Source organism: Bombus vancouverensis, chromosome 12, assembly GCF_051014615.1.
Source record: "Bombus vancouverensis nearcticus chromosome 12, iyBomVanc1_principal, whole genome shotgun sequence".
NCBI lineage: Eukaryota > Metazoa > Arthropoda > Insecta > Hymenoptera > Apidae > Bombus > Bombus vancouverensis.
This window is the reverse complement of record NC_134922.1, coordinates 11,439,010-11,456,928: the sequence shown is the minus strand read 5'-3', so window position 1 is coordinate 11,456,928 and position 17,919 is coordinate 11,439,010. Positions and strand designations below refer to the sequence as shown.

The window sequence follows — 17,919 nt, the reverse complement described above, 5'->3', positions numbered from 1 at the left end:
GACTGAGTTATAAGCGATATTCGATTTTCACTCTTTTACTCGCCTTTTCTCTTTATAGGAATTTTTATTATTGATATTCTAGTTGAGACATACACCGACAGTAGGAAGACGAAAGATAACAGAACCTACCAACCGACTTACAGCACACGAAATAGAATACAATTGAAACGTTGTTGCGTGTTATCCACTGTCCGCGACACAATCTCACGTATCAAATTTGCTGCTTGGCTCTAGGCAGCCAGCTGTAAATATGTCGTAAAATAGGAAAAAAAAGAGATATTCTAGTTAATATCTTTGTAGGATGGTAGCGTTGAATCGGTGAACTAATAAACTCTGTTTTCTAGTAGTTCATCGGGTTTCTTTTGTAAAATGTATTGTATTCAAAAATTCTTTTCTTTTTTTTAATTTGCAAGAACAGTTTAAAGGTTTGAAAGGTTGAATCGCTTGAAAGAAAAAGAAGCGCAATGGAGGACACTTTTCTCGACGTTGACGTAAACAGATTGCTCCAACTGTCGGCGACAAACAGATCGCCACGATTTATAGGTTGATTCAGGTGCGCTCAGCTTCACCTTGACTCATTATTCCAAATCGCGTTCGACTTCTTTCCTCGCTCGTTAATCGAATTTGCAACCTGCTTCACGATTATTTGTCACGATGAGTAACTGTAAACGCGTGAGATACTTTGTTGCCAGAAATACGATGTTTGCAGTTTATGTTCAAATGCTTTTACGCATAACATAGTATAAATGAAAAATCGTTAGGTTTAGCAAATTTCATCTGACAGAGGATTTATTAATCCTGTGGCATAATTTGCGTCGTTTTAGCCTCGATCGTGCCTCCGTTGCTATTTATCGCGCAACAGTGAACTATTATCAACTATTCCACACGATGTAACTATAAACCAAAATTTTCCTTAAAACATTTTAACCCCTTGTAGCGTGACTCGACATCAGCTTCTATCTCAGGAGCTCCTTCGTCGCTCGAAAGATTTTTGGAAATTGTTTCAAGATATATCATACGCTTAAAAATTACAAAATACAACAATAGTGTGAATAATACACTGGTTCTTAAGCGAATTTCTGTCTTCCTTTATTTATTTAAATTGTTACTTTTTAGTTAGAGTAAAAGCATTGGGAGCTGCTGGTAACGAAATTGAAATAAAATTCCGAGTGCAAAGGGTTAAAGATCCTCTTGCTCGTTGAAGCAACACGTAGAACAAGTAATAAAAATTCGAGTATCATAGCAAGGTTGAACAAGAACAAATATAAATGTTGAAGCTTAACTATCGCGAATTATAAGCACAGAGAAAATTATAACACATGATAGGGAAAAACATTGTGATTTATTCAATTCCTTTGTCTATGAACATATCTACGGTAACCAAGAAATATACTAAAGAAACCAGGTAAAATCGTCAGAAATGATAAATAATCGTTTAAAGAACAACGTGAAAGTGTCACGAGACAGAGGAGACAGCAAGCTTCGTAATTGACTAACTGTAAAAAGAAGATGAGTAAAAATAGCGAGTTTCAAAGTTTCTCAAATTTCTAAGGTGAAACCATCCGTAAATCGCTGTTGCAGGTGAGAAGCCGCATAAATGCGTGGTGTGTGGCAAGGCGTTCTCCCAGAGCAGCAATCTGATCACGCACATGCGCAAGCACACGGGCTACAAACCGTTCCAGTGTGGTCTCTGCGACAAGGCGTTCCAGAGGAAGGTGGATCTGCGACGTCATCGAGAAGGACAGCATCCAGCCGCCCCGGCGCTCGATTATCGCTCGCTCCAACTACCCTCGCAGCCCGCCAACGTCAAACACTCTCCTCCTCTACAACCTGCCCCCGGTTATCACATGATACCTGTCCCCGGTAATAGTTGAGATTCTTTCACGATCTTGTCACGAACACCGTCTGCCTGTCATTTCCTTCTTCTTGCTCTTTGTCCCCGCGTGAATGCCGAAGAGGCACAGTTGAAGAGAGAGAAGTACTATACATAGCAAAATGAGAGATAAGGAAGAGATGGATATGCGGATGCAAATTGGAAGATAATGGATGGATAGGATGATACAGTATGTGTGTAGGGTGTTGAGAGGTTTGTTGAAGATAACAAGATAAGAAAAAGAGCGTGTGTTATTAGTATCAAATAGATATGAAATCTATTCTCGTTTCGGTAACTGCGGTAGATTTGAAGTTCAAGTATTCTTTAGGGATGTTGCTGTAGCTACACTTGGTAAAGCTACACTTTGTTCAGATTTTAACAATCCTCGGAGAAATTTCTTAAAGAAGAGAAATTCCAATCGAAAGAAATATTATAAAAGTTCGAAATCGACTCCAAAAATGAACTACTCTTAATTGCAATTGCTACGTGACGAATGAAAGAATCATATTTTAACAAATTTCGTAACTTCCAGTACAACCAACGATCGTACGTTGTACAGAAGAGAACTATCGTTTTTCCAAACGACTCGAATCACATGTTCCCACGTCTTTGGAACGTTACATTCTTTCTCAACACCCTCTGTTCACGCTCGTATACAAAACACGGAAATATTAAAAGATCGGAAGAACAAACGAGGAAGAATGCTCGTTTATACGATGCACGGTAGTTCGATCGAGATTCAAAGCGGACAAAAGTACGACCATCGTGATCGAAGAATCACGCATTCCACGAACAATCGCTTATATTTCGAACGCAACAAATTTGCATTTTCTATCGTCAAAGGAAGATTCGAACTGCGTAACGAACGTATTAGATGTAGGCAGACACCTGTTCCAAGTGGCTGGCCCTGTTAATAACCGGTACTTGTATACCTGCGAGCTGTTCAACAATGAAAAAACGCCTTAGGGGAGGCACGCTTTTGCATATTTCTCGAGCTAAACTAGCGGTCCTCGGCGAGTGTTACGAGATCGACCACTGTTTTGAGGTAGGGAACCTTCAGCCGTCCATTACTGCTGTACTTTCGGTATGTAACGTACATGTATATATATAAATATACATCTTATATAGATATATATTGACAAAAATTATATGTTATATATACATATGTGTGTATAATTATATATATATATAATTATATATATGTATATATATACACGCATTGAAGCAAGCAGATACGTGTGTATACATATGTACACGTATATACGTGCGTGTAACGTACAAAGATACGTATTTAGGAAAAATTAAAGAAATTATAGAAGACTATGGAATTCTTTAGTTTAAAAAAAAAAAAAAAAAGAGTATTGATTTTCGATATTACGTATGAAATTCAGCGGCGTATTTCGCGAAAAAGAAAAGACGCTATCGTGTGTTTGCATGTGTGTACACATATATCGGCGCGTATAAATCCGTATAATATTATATCCGAGCCAGCGTTACCAATTGCACGTGCAGGGTTTTCAAATACTTAGTTGTATGCTCATTTACATTTAGAAGCGATTTTGCTAATCACTTAATCGCTCGAGTGGCAATGTGTCGAGCGAAGTATAATTCCGTAGATCTTGGTATTTCATATAAAAATATGAAAACCATTTGTTAGTGTTGTAAGAAAAAATGTATAAACAATCTTGTAACATATCTGATTTTTAGAAAAGCTCGTTTTTCCTTTAGAGATTATTAAAATGAATATAAAGTGAATTCGTTCGACGATCAAATCTGTGGGACGAAAAATAATTGAATTTGAATATTGTAAAACTTTGTATGCTATCGTCATCTCTAAAAGAGACGACGATAACGAAGATACAGTATAAAGTGTAGCTAATTGTAATTAAATTGCCACTCGAGAGATTGGAAAGTAAGAAGTTCTTTCGAAGTGTGTTTTTATATAATAATTACATATCGATCGAGTATCGATTAAATGTACAGTCGTGCCGCAATAATCACCATGCTGCCCGGTATTTTTCATATTTTTTACTATTTCTACCTCCTGCAATCAGACTCACGAGTGGACAGAAGGTCTATTTCAATGGAACGTGTCTTATTTAAATTAGTCGTTTTTATTAATAACGCTATTTCATCGTACTTTTTAGTTTAGGAATTTTTGATCGCAAATACGAAGATGAATTATTATAAAAAAATAAGCGGATTTTTCTTAATAAAGCAATGCAATTGCTTGGCAATTATTCGCGCGATATTTTTAAATATGTACGAAATTTATATCTAGAATTGTAAAAAATGCGTATGGATAATGTTAATTTTATGTTTAGGTAGAAGTCTTATTTTTTATTAGCTTGTAAAATTCCTTTTTCGAAATGTATAGAAATTATAAAAAGAATTGTATTTTCCAAAGCCAAAGAAATGTTTATTCATCTTGTGCAATTAATATTAGTTTTATTTAGATTCTCATAGAGAAATTAAATGACAAAATCTCATGTGCTTTTTATTTGCGATAAAAATTTCTGCTTAAGTACCGAAACTCCACCGGTACCATCGAAAGCAAAAAACAGATTTTTGCCCGAGGAAATGAACAAAAAGACGCGCACTTTTAAACTCGCGTTAAATTCGATCTAGTTGAAAGAAAAATCCCATAAATCGGAAACTTGTATCTTTTTATCGGCAATTTCTCGAGCTTGGAACCACTCGTTAAAGAAATTATTAGTTAAGCGCTGTTCTTCGATACGTTCCGCCCTTCAAATTGTACTAATTGCACAAAAGTAATTGCGAGAAGAAAAAATTCGGGGACGATGTATTGTAAATAATTTTATGTTCTCGTCGAATTAGGAGAGAAACGAGGCAGAAAGGAAAAAGAAAGGACTAAACGATTTCACTAGAAATTCGATGTCTGGCAAAGAATCATAGCGGCTAGAGGACCAAAGATATATTATAAGTCGGACCTAGTCGAATGGTATTGTTCGGGTCGAGATGAAAATTCAGTGAAAATGTAAAAAATCGCCACGCCCGAAAATTCACCAAAGACTTTGGTCCTTTTTTGCGTACGTACGAATTGTATTATATCTACTATTAAGATTAATCGATCGTCCAATTGAGAGCGAGACATCACCGTAAGAAGTTGATATTTTTTCAATGTCTCTAATTACAATCGTCGAAATAATTGTTAAACCGTGCGATCGCGTCTTATGGTTATGACCGTAATTATCGAATTTTAATACGTCGACGAACAAAGAGTTGTATTCGATCGAATAATCGATCTTAACCCTGGAACTATTGTAATTAATTCGTTTTCACGACCACGTGGATCTTTAAGATCTGCCTTCTTGGCAAATATCATAGCCACTGATTTTCCACGATTTTTCAACGAAGTGAATTCTGTAAATTTCTTTGGAACGTTCGATTATGACAAAACGATGATCTAAGGGTTAACGATTAGTGAAATTTAGATAAGGATGAAAGACCGATAGATCGATAAGTAGATTTAATCGTATGAGAGCGTGAGAGGCGTGCGATTGTCGAGCGTATTCGCGAGGGACTTGTATTAATCGGTAAAACCAAAAAATATGTTCATAATTGGTATAAAAATGGTATCAATTGAATAAATTGTTTTTCTTACAAAATACATTTATATACATTTTTCTTCTTTGCGATATAGAAAGACAACTTTCGTTTGATTAGAAATCAACGTTATGATCGCTACGTAATAAAATATTAGAACGTAGCAACTTGCGTGAATTTGCAGGAATAAGAATCGTCGATATTTAACAAGCGAATAGCATAATTCTCTGCCTTGTCAATTGTAATTATTCCACGGTATAATTTACGAAATTACCATAAATGACGATCAACATAATCAAACCGTGACATTACTGTATCTACGATCTTCCTATACTTCTTCGACGAAGAAATAGCAGAGAGGAAAAGTGACTGATCGTAAATCTAGCAGAATTTCTGAAATTGTCATAAGTAGATATTAACACGGTGAAACTGCGACATTTCCACGCTAATTGTTATTTCACAGTTTTTAAAAACCGAAAACGCCCGATTGTCAATGAAAAGTGACTCATCGTCGATGAATAAGTAACCGAGCAAGTGAAAAGTTGGAAATGCTTTTAAACCTACTCTATCTTGAAGGTAATTAAAACGAGGAATAAAATTTATCGCGCGAAGCACGTTTCCTAAATGAAAAATGACCGCATAAATAAATAATCGCGTTTTATTTGGAAGAGTCGCAGCTAACACTTCTTCACGAGAGGTCCTCGAAAGGTATCATCAATAATTTCTTCCATTCTCGCTGCCTGGTCACGTGAGGCGAATAATCGTGTAAGAGTGTAGGTTCCATAGCGTTTCGCTTATCTTTGTTATAACAGTTAACGTAGTTCACTGCGACACGTCGCAATATAAATAACGAGTCGGTAAACAATAGCGTTTTTCTACAGCCATTCGCGTCACGCTATGCGGATGACGAGCTTCATGCTTCTACGATACAATTACAATTCGCGTTGTTTCATAATCTTAATATTTTTGTTAGGTGATCCCGTAACTTGTGGTCTGTAAATATATAACGTGGTTTTTATACGAAATTTTTTTATAACAAAGGCCAAACGGAATAGCGTAAAAGGGAATGAGAAGGTAAGTAAGAAAGGGGAGACGAGCAAAGTAAAATAAAATTAGAGAAAGAGATGGCGTAAAGTTCGTCGAATAACACAGTGGTAAAGATAATTATAAAAGTAAGACAATCAGGATTCGATAAATAAAATGTAAAGGATTATAGCGTATTACTTGCTATAATAGAATCCTTGTTGTAGTCATGACTCTAACGTTTCATTAAGAAGAAGAAAAGGCGTCCATTAAAGAAGGAGTCACGTTAAAAAAAGAAAATTCCTTTTTGTCGAAGTAACTACGTCAAGAAAAACTCTACATATTTATTTATGTATATCCGTGACCTGGAGACCTGAAGACCTAGGCAGAAAATAAAATTTAGTGAAACAAAAATATTCTAAACAAGCAGAGGTGTATATTATTGTGCCCTTATTATTATGTTTTGGATTACAAAGTCTAGGAACAAAGCAACTAATAAATAGATTTCTATTTATGTTTCTTGTAGCTTTTAGCTAAAGCTACAAGGTTAACTTTTTTGGTAATGTCCTTTTGCTATAAATATATGAACGTGCTCCCTGTCTATTCTATTGTATAGTAACACTAAGAGAGTAAGGATCTGGATCAGCATAATCTTATACGTTATATTTATACCTTTATTTATTTCAATACATTTTTCTATTATATTACAAATTCATCCACTCGTTCTTCTATCAGTCAACAACCTCAACACTTTTGTTCGCCGTCAACGACAGGTTGAAATGGACACCGTGAACAATAATACAACGAAGAGAAACTGTGTCGATCTATGAACGAATACACACAGAAAAAATGCACGCGTTACGAATAAGCGTTTCTCGAATGGAATAATTTTCGTTCGTGTTATTTCGTATAAGTTGAGCAACGTTAAAATTATATTTTCGAAAACACAACACGAAAATAACATATTTTCAAGTATCTCGTGTGGAACTAACCTCTTGTGGATCTAACCTCAAAATAGGTTTGAAATAGAACGGTTGAAAGACGATGGTTCGAAATTGAAACGTTTCTGGTGGAAACTTTAGAAGCCTGCGAGCGAAGCAGGTGAGAAAAAGGTAGGTAAAAAAAGAAACACGAAGCCAGGATCGACGATGTAATAGATTATCGACGATTATCCTTCGCCTTAGGGGCGTATTATCAACGGCGGATGCTTCCTTGCAAGGATATGCGATGAAAGCGCGATAGAAAAAAAGATAAATTACCGCAGATATCGTGTTCTTCCTTTATCTTAGCCGACGTTGGTCCACAGATTCTTGTCAGAACGTTTTATCGATCTGACACGGCAAACAATCACCTACCAAAACGTTTCAATAAAATCTGCAAATCGAACGAGCAATCTTTTGAACTATAAATGGACCGAAGAGTAAGAACTTGACGCGTTAACGAATTTTCACATCTTTCAGCCGCTGTGTACAGTTCAGAAAGTAATTGTCAGCTCGACTGGAAAATTTCTAGCGATCGACGTCTCGCAACTTATCATTTGGCACAAAAATCGACTTCAAAATCGTGGGACCAGAAACGGACGAGAAATCACCTCGCTTTTGCCTCGCTATTTATTCCAACTAAATTTTCACATAAAACACAATGGACAAGTAATTGAAATACGTCAATGTACGCGAGGAACTGGGAGGAAAAGTTTACGCGATACGCTTACGAACAAGTGATCCTTAATTGTTGAGTGTATGTTGATCCAGATCCTCGCTCTTACAATGTTATAATACAATAGAAGAAGCTATTGATAGGGAGCACGTTCGTGTATTTCTAGCAAAGGACATTAGCAAGAAGTTAGCCTTGGTGTGTAGCTCTAGCTGAAGGCTACAAGAAACAGCAATAGAAATCTACTTATAGCTCTTTTGTTTCCAGACCTTGTAACCCAATACATAATTCATATTTAAGGGCACAATAATATGCACCTCTCTTTATTTTGAATTGTTTTCGCCACATTCTATTCTCTTCGAAACAGGTCATGGATATACAAAAGAGAAGGTATAGAGTTATTCTTGAGGCAATTATCTCAACATTAATATTTAGAAAATTTGTGTTTTTCTTCGTATCGATTATTAATTAACTATTACTCGAAATTACGATTAATTGTAATTAATTAGAGAAGTTTCGGAATTCAATAAAGCGTACAGAGTTTAGAAAGAGCCATAAAACGTTCTTCCTATAGTTTCTACTACTGTTTTTCATTCTCGCGCATATGTTAAAACAAGTGCAACCGTAAAAATCAGTTCTGCCTGTGAATTCCATTCTATTCTCCGTTCGTTTCTCCTGCGTTCGCCTAAGCAACAGGAGCATCCAGTCCAGTGCTACAGATTGCTTCCGTTGCAATGAACGTACGCGAAATTAAATATTCATACGCTTGGAATTTCGCTACGACTGGCTAACAAGATTTACGACTCGACATGGTCATGTTCGCCCGAACTATGCGTATCGCGCCACTAAATTAACGACCAGAAGTTTCTTTATCATCGTAGACGTATTAACATAAAGGGTCACCTGTTCGTTTCGTACGCACGAGCAAGTTGCGAGAATACGCGGCTACGCTTTTCCAATTATTTTCCTGTTCGTCGATCCACGTCACGACCCACGTCAGCCGCAATCTCTCGACTTGCTTGCGAATCTACGCTTGTACGTAGAACGAACGAGCGAAGAAAAGCTTGTCAAATACCGTCGAATATTTTTCTCTGCTATAGTCTATAACGTTTGTTTCGTACGACAAGCTTTTATTCTATATCTTCGATTTATTTTCTTCGCGTAGGATCATTTTCTATCCAGTTGTACTACGATCGTCTCCACCCAATATAAATACGTTCAATGGTACTGTGGCGAATCGGTATCAACGCGGCGCGACACATGCCGGGCGATCCGCGAGTACCAACCGCCACCACCAGAGGGCTACGACGACAACGAGTCTGCCTATCTCGCTAGCGGTCGAATATACAGGCGCATGATATAAATACCGCATCTAGCGAGACTCCCTCTACGTGTAAGGCAGGAACATAGCCTTACTGACGAGTCCAACGGTAGTCCCGGGGCGAAACGCAAACTCCTGTTTTCACCACCTAGCTCCGACTACACCTCCGCCATAGTACGATATAAATTTCCTAGATGTTTGTGAAGAAATAATGACTTGCTATTCGAGTGAAATATCGTATAAGTCCGTGTGATACGATTGTTTACAATTGTTTAACTTGTCGCTGCTGGTAGTAGCCAGCAATCAATCTTCAAAGGTAGCTGCAACATTAAATAAAATAATTTAGAAAAGAGAGAAATAATTATTACCACGTTACGTACCTGGTTGACGTTTAATCGAATAAATCCGCCGATATAAATTAATAGAAGCAACAAAATATGAAATAATCTAGATCCAGGCAGGAAAAATAGCCGTGGGCTAGTCAACTGCGAGGGTCAGAGCCATCCCGATGCCTCTAAACTCGGGCATAAACACGCTACTGAGACTGCAGTCATCTAGGGAGAAGCACGACTTTTCGCTGAAAATCGAGAAACGTTAACAGGAACGTAGAACGTTGCAAGCAGGTACCAGCTACTGTTAGTGCGACAAGGAGCGCCGTATTGCGCGACAAGGACAGAGATATACTTCTCTCTCCAATCCTACGGAACGTTCATCGACCACAGCCTTTTCTGCGAAAGATTTAGACGATTTTGGGACCGTGGAACAAAGACTGGACACCGAACGAATTTCCTTGGACGGTTTTCATTGTGAATTTCTGTTCAATCGATGGGTAATTAACGATTATTGCATCGAGTATCGAGACTAAGGCGATTATATGATGATGCTCTGTTAATGCTGAACGTCTGCAAGAATAATTTCATTCAAATGTAATAATACAGGTTTCATCAGGCTCTATGCTTTAAATTACATCCGAAAAAGTCGTGAATTAATTAATATAACGTAAATTGTACGTGAGTTCGTTGCACAGATTCTCGTTCAGTACATTTGCATAGGGAAGTTCGTAAATTATTCCTCTTAATTCGCCTCTTTTCTTTTCACTTTTGTAATTCACTTGTTTGCCCGATTTATAAACCTTGAAACACTATCGCCACGTAGCTGCGAAAACGTGCAACTAATTTCCATATCTGTCCATTGTAGCACAATGGTGCGTTCCTTGTCTATCGGACTGCTGCTATCTATCAGATCCGGCTGAAACTTCGAGAAAGTAACAGGAACATAGAATGTGCGAGGAGGTATCTCAACTCCTGTTAGACCAGGACAACTACATTGTACGACAAGGACAGACATGCGTGACGTCACAGACAAGGACGGCTATATTGTGCGACAAGGACAGACATACGTCTCTTTCTAATTCGTTGAATTTTCATCAATTGCTCCGTTTCTGGGACAAATTCCCGTACTTTTGGAATCGTAGAATATAGAAGGGATCCCTGACAACATTCTGGCATCGCTTTTGACCGGAATTTGTGCCTAATTACTCAGTTTTTAACAATTATCCACGGACGTCCCCTCGTCACCAAGGGGCGACGCCGTGAATTTTCGCATAGTTTTCGCTACGCGTAATCAATTTACGAACTTTTACGCACGAAGAACTTAGCGTAGGATCTAAGGAAGCTTCCACAATTCCTTAGAGAGCGAATCAATGCCACAAAAGGTTGATATTTATGGAAAATCGCAGATTCGTGCCGTGATAGCCGCGACACTTGCTGCGATAATTGTTGATAACTAATTAATTAAAGGGAAATTCCGGTCGAAATTGGTGTGCGAATCTTGCCAGAGACTCTACCTTTGTCGTGCGATTCTGAAAGTTCATAAATTTTACCAGGGAAAAGTGTAATTGACGAATAATCGTGAAATTAGAGGGAGAAATGCGTCTGTCCTTGTCGCACAATATGGCTGTCTTTGTTTGTGACGTCACGTGTGTCCGTCCTTCTCGCACAGTAGTGCGCTCTTTGTCTAACAGAAGTTGAGATACCTCCTCGCACATTCTATACTCCTGTTACTTTCTCGCAGTTCCAGCCGGATTCGATAGATGGCAACAAAGAACGTAAACAAAGCACCACTGTGCGACAATGCACAGATATGGAAATTAGTTGCACCTTTTTGCAGCTACGTGGCGATAGTGTTTCGAGATCTATAAATCGATCAAATGTTTATTTCGAAAAAGGGTAATTAATAGAATTAATTTGTGGATTTGCGTACTGCGCATCCCTCTAATTGGGGTCTCAACTTTCTTCTTAATGTAAGAAAAGGGCCCAATATTGTATGAAAAGGACAAATACGACTCTCGTTTCATAGAATGTATAGATAGGTATAGCTTACGATTAGTTTACTATTAATTCATGCGTTTGAATAACATTCATGTGTTTTCACTACAGATCGACGAAAATAACCTAATATTTATGAATGAAAGTGTACATATCACAACCAGGTTATGTAGAGAAATATGTTTAAGCGATCGATACCTGTATCATTTAATGACAATTAATTAATCGATTCAGATAAGGCAGATTCATTAAGACATCGATAAGGTATGGAAATATCTCTCTGGATGTTCTTGTAAAAAGAAATAGCTAATCGATCCATGTAGAATAATATTCTCATTTGATTTATGTTTACATTATTTAATGACACCTAATTTTAATTGATTTAGATAAGCTTTGGTAAGATTTCGATAAGCTATGTCTTTCTCTGGACTTTGTTGTGAAAAGAAATATTTAATTGACTCGTATAAAGGAATTAAGTTAATTTAAATATACTTTGTGTCATAACAATTAATTAATTAATCGATATAAGCTCTATTAAGTCTTCAATAAGGTATGGTGATATTCCAATCGATTTAAATCTATTTTATTCAGTATTACACTTGACTAATCGATTTAAAGAAGCTTCATTGATACTTCAATAAGGCATGGAACTATTTCTTCAGATGTTCTCGTGAAAAGAAATACTTAATCACGCCATGTAAAGGCATAAGACCTATAGAAGCATAAAGGCACGATGAACCGAGAGCGTGGAGTAGAAGTCGGAGATTAACGACGCGAAGGAAAAGCCGTGTTTCCAAATGACTGCGTTGCAACGGGGATTTACTACATTTGCTGCATCTATAATTATAGGTAATAAAGTCAGAGACGTGGAAACCAGAGCAGCATCGGACTGTTGCACGAAAATGTTCGTTATCGAGGCGGCTGCAAAAATTGCTTCCAGAAACTCGTGGCTGCGCCTCTTTCCGAGTATAAACCTACCGATTTCTCGCACCATTTTAATACCAACGCTTCCTAATAGGAGAGCTCGCGTTATTATCGAAAGTCAAACTCTCTCGAGCGTCTTTACTTGTTTCGTTGAATAGAAACTACATAACAGGGAATTCTTAATTGAATTAAAAATTAAAATTTCCCGCGTCATCAATTAGCGTAAAATGAAAGTCTGTGGCTCTTCCATCTGATCCTGATTATTGCTTCTTCTTATCTTTGCTAAATATAGTTTATGCTCGTGCAAACTAATGCAATTAGCTTCACTCTTTGAATGACTCGCTTCTTGAGGATGACATATAAATAATTTCTAGGGTGAATTGAAGAAATGGTGTTCGTGAAAAATCAGAATTTAATTGTATTGTTTATAAAATTCTTCTGACAATACGGAATATACGGATTATTTATAAGCCACGGTTTCGAACGAGATAACAATCTAAAGATAATAATCTATTGGTTATAACCACTATTAGTATAGCCATTGTTAGACATAAATATCCAACGATCTGCTTTCTAAATTTATCTCGCTGTCACAAAGATCTCAACGGAGGAATAAAAATTATTGTAAAATACGAAAAGAGAGGAGAATTCAAAACATCAAAATTTCCGATTATATCCATTCATTGGTCTCCAATGGCATAGCTCATGATTATTCGAGCGGTGCTAGAAAATGTCACGAACATATGGGGAACGATTATTTAGAAGGAACGACACGATGAAAGAAGTCAGCTTATTTTTTATTCACCATCCCCACAGGGACAATTCTCCGTCGATATTTATCGAGCATGTTTCTTACGACGTAGAAAAAGTCACGATTAAAATTATTGTTCTTAGAAAAGGAATTCCCTGACGGGGAAGCAGATAAATGTTTTTGCAAGGGTCTCCACGGGAACCCGCGCGACCGTGTAAAATTTTTATTTTAATCGTTTGTTTGTAGATAATTCCAACATCGAAGAACACCGTCATCGCGTGGCTTTTATTTATTAATTATTTATTAATAATTCCACCGGGAGCATCTTGTCTAATTGACGCGATAATTATTCATACCGGTTGAATTGTATGAAATTATGAAATTATGCGAAACATGATCATTTTTACGCAATTATTAAGAACTTTTTATTCGTAATAGTTTGACAAAGTACGATGTATATAGGATGATTTGTTAAACGTTTTGAACTCTAGTACACATGATCTTTGTTTTTCTTTCTTTTAAACGGTTTCCCAATTTTGAGACGAATCTTCGTTTAATATATAGTTAATTACAGCTTTTTCATATTATTTTTTTCGCAGGTAGAAAATTTCTTAACAGAAAAATTGAGTTGGACTAAAGATGGACCAAGATTTCGTATTATTATTTAATTTTAAAATATCCAAGAGCAAAAAATATAGAAAGGTAATATATTATATTCAATATTAATCTCATGTCATCTTTTTCTTTTATCATAATTGTTTCCTCTGAGGTCAATCCATCCGCAAGGGTTTGTGATGAAAGCGTGTCGCGCTCGTGCAAACGATTAATTCTATTCCCAGTGGTATGAAACTTGCGGTGAGCTCCATTATTACAGCAAACATAGTATTTTCCACGGTGGAAAATCCCTTAGGAGGTATTTTTCACGGAACTATGTAGGTACCAGAAACATTAATAATTCAGAGAAAGCCATCGTCGACTGCAACATTTTTAACTAGGCTTTTAAAACACTACTTGTATCTCAATATTTTTCACGTTCATATTTTTCTATAAAAATTTGATAAAATTTGTCTTAGAAATTATATTATTCTATCCTTACAGATAATTCAGTAAATTCAATAATTAGATCTATTTAAATTGCATCGAGACTGCGAATAGAAATCTTGTATGCAAATTACTATGAGTAGGTGGTCTTCTCATTTCGTATTCGATAATTCGAAGAATGACAAACAAATCATTAGTGAAATATTCGATATCGTCAGCCTAGCGATGTTTCAGTGAATCGACCAAATTTCACTTTTCAGAGAGCCTTAATTTCCATAAAAGGAAATTCTGAAGCTTGACATCGATTTCAAGGTGCATTTCTCAAAGATGGGGCTTCGGAAACCCTTGAATATACCTGTCTAATGAAATGTAACAGAAATCTACACAATATTAGGGTGAAAATCATGAGGTTAACGTGGTTGTTTTGTTATGCTAATATAACGTGGCTTGACATCGTGTTTCAATTGATTTTTCTTCGCGGGTAACGTACAATAGTATAAATAGTCTCTCCAATGTGGAATTATCTTCTATTTCCTTGAATTTCGAATAAGGAGATTTATGAAATTTACCCAGGTCTTTAAGATGCTGAAGTTACTTAAAGGAATTCGTTGCGATACCGTAATGGAGATAATTATTAAAACAGAATTGTAATGGACACAAAGCATGGGTGTAAAAATTAAAGAGACGTGAAAAACAATTCTCTAAAATGTTTTGAAAAGAGCACACAGAGTATTTTTTTATCCTCGTTTAATTTACAATCTATTAAAAAATAAAAATAAACAATGTCAAACAGTATTGGTACACTTACAGCAAACGAACGAAATGTACAGAGATAAAATGAAATGACTCCATTCGACGCTGCAGACATTCGACAAAAATTCACTGGCATCGTTTGGATAATTAAATATCTTAAATATTTTTTTTCTTTGTCTAAGCACACAAGGTGAAGTCCGAGCACCAATGAGGGGAACATTTTTTCCATTTCTCGTAAGTATCATGCAGAGATCTTTTATCTTCTCTTTCATTCCCATCAGATATCATGCTGACATTTAATGAAATACAGCATTTTTATGTAACTTTTACAATTTTCTTGAAATAGGCGTGGTCAGAAATCTTCAACCAAGTCGTGATTATGAGTGGATTTCACTAAAGAAATAAAAAATACTCAGTATAACAGTTTGCAATAGAAGAAAAATTATATAGCAATGTAATATAATACTTCCTTGACACAGAACAATCAAAATTATAGAGTGGTTTGAATCGTTTGTTTGATTACTCTTTACAGAAAGAAAGAATTTTTTAATTGGAAATTAAAATTATACATATCCTTACTCAAATTCTCCTTATTTAAAATGTAACAAACACTATTTAACCAAAATTAACAAACAAGAATAATGAAAGAGTGAGCTAATTTTCAAGCGATTATATTTTGATGTATAAACCATTTTTATTAATTCTCTATCGATATTTTGGGAAACCATTGTTTACATGTATATTAATTACTTACAGACTGAGGATATTATCGAATAATAAGATCAATATCAGGCAATGATTATTTCGATTTGTATCCACTGCATGCCATTCTGTGCAGCGTAGCAAATTGGAAAAGCACTTTACTAGAAAATTCGTGGAAAGCATCGAGCTAGGATTGAAAATCAATGCGCTGGTTTATTGCTCACTCCAATTTTGGTGCGTCTTCTTCGAGGAATCCAATGATCTTTGTAATAACCACAGAGTCTGTTCTCGCGAAATTCGTGGTTTTCCCTGTCATGACCATACTAGGACTATGCTCGAACTTATCTTGGTACCATAACCGAGGTTTATGCGCCTCCGTTACCTCGCCAGCTCCCGCATTCGTGATACTTGCTCGCTGAATGCGCTTCATAACAGAGACGATCCGTTTTACTATTATTGGTTCTATTTTTTACTTTTCCTCTCTTCTTTTTTAAACTATCCAGTTCCAAGAACAACTAAAAAATAGTCTCGTTATCGTTAACATATCAATATTCGTTACAGCAATACTTATGTACAATTTGATCTCGATGTAATCTGTATGTGGATATTTTTTGGAAATTTAGACAGTTTTTAAAATCGTTGGAACCATATATAGAGTAGATAGAGAAAGATGAGAAAATGAATACAGCGTTTTTCAACTTTTATCTAAAATATTGAAATATGTAAGCGTATCTTTGTATTCTTTCCTTGTATTCTATCTTTGCAATCACAGTCAAAATTCTATGTATGTATATGTATATCGATTTAGAAGAGTTACAAATAATATTAATTCCTCTAGGATCCGAATAACAAATTTATTTACAAGCTATCAAACTGCTTGAAGCAATCTCTGATGACTGTGATTCAATTAACGCAAAGTAAATAAATAAATTAAAATACGCTTTAAAAATGGAAATAATATTTGCTGCTTTGTCGAATATGTTCTCAATAAAACGAACAAATGAGATTCGTCGTTCACTAAACAAAAAAGTGTAGTCTTACATTATATGTTTCTCACGAAGGAATTTCTCAGCAGTGTATCAATAGCTATCCCATAGACACGTTAATGCGAGAAACGCTTAAATCGAATGCTCTACCGAGAAGCTGATTACTTTACGAGGAACTTTTCATGGAATACACACGCATTTACAATTTCCTTATAGCTAAAACGGCTAACTAGTTGATATTTCTTTTTACCAATAATCGAATATTCATCTCGGGGAAAGCGAATACGAAATCTTAATTATAAGTAATCATTCCAAGATGGATGTCCAATCGCGACGGTGACATTTTACATTCGTTAAGTTACATTTTAACCACAGGAGTGCCATTTGTTGCATTAACGTCTCATTAACCGGTGAAAGTTCGCCGCTACACATTTTTTTCGTCTTTCCGAAAGCGATGCCACCTGCTGTGTCGTCCCTAGGACCAGTGACTTCATTATTCTAAGCTTTCTTTTTCTTATAAAATCATTTCCCTTTCCCGACTTTTCATTGTAGATCGTTGCATACGCTTTAAGAATCACAAAGTGATATTTAGTAATATTTTAGTTGGTAATTAATTTAGTGATACTATAGTAAACAATATACAAAATTTCTTTTCTCTATTTTGTGTTTTGAAGAAACCTTCCAAAACTAAATTATTCAATAATACAAACGTTTACTTTAATCTTTCTTTTCCGTGATATTAAACGAGTACCACGTTTCAATTATTTATAATTCTTTAAGAGAAATAATTGTAATTAATCTAAATAGATGAAATTTTTTAATCTCCATAAGAAAGTTAACATTATATACATATAGCATATGTCTCAAATCGATAAAATTTCTAATCTCATTTTATATGCATTCTTTTTATTTTGTAAATATAGATCATCTTATATGTTATTCCCAACATATTGAAGCTATTACAGTTTTCGATTTTCAGTCGCTGGAATTTCTTTCAA

General features: G+C 35.8%; 1 protein-coding gene and 2 long non-coding RNA genes across 3 annotated transcripts in view; 2 read left to right on the top strand and 1 right to left on the bottom strand.

The window, feature by feature from the left end:
• Window positions 1–5,504, top strand: part of LOC117155294 (uncharacterized) — a 37,035-nt gene extending 31,531 nt beyond the window's left edge. The window contains exon 6 of the mRNA XM_033331139.2: window positions 1,582–5,504. Coding sequence (XP_033187030.1) covers window positions 1,582–1,874 — 293 coding nt within the window. The 3' untranslated portion in view covers window positions 1,875–5,504. The remainder of the gene's footprint in view (window positions 1–1,581) is intronic.
• A 6,118-nt stretch (window positions 5,505–11,622) lies between these two features.
• Window positions 11,623–16,161, top strand: LOC117155113 (uncharacterized). Its single transcript, XR_013059795.1, has 8 exons — window positions 11,623–11,808; window positions 11,876–12,028; window positions 12,427–12,613; window positions 14,039–14,141; window positions 14,209–14,371; window positions 14,741–14,961; window positions 15,054–15,467; window positions 15,990–16,161. It is a non-coding gene; the product is annotated as an uncharacterized LOC117155113 (long non-coding RNA).
• On the bottom strand, window positions 15,461–16,365 carry LOC143303452 (uncharacterized). The gene is made up of 2 exons (XR_013059794.1): window positions 16,160–16,365; window positions 15,461–15,626 (listed from the first exon to the last, which is right to left on the bottom strand). It is a non-coding gene; the product is annotated as an uncharacterized LOC143303452 (long non-coding RNA).
• Window positions 16,366–17,919: the final 1,554 nt, after the last annotated feature.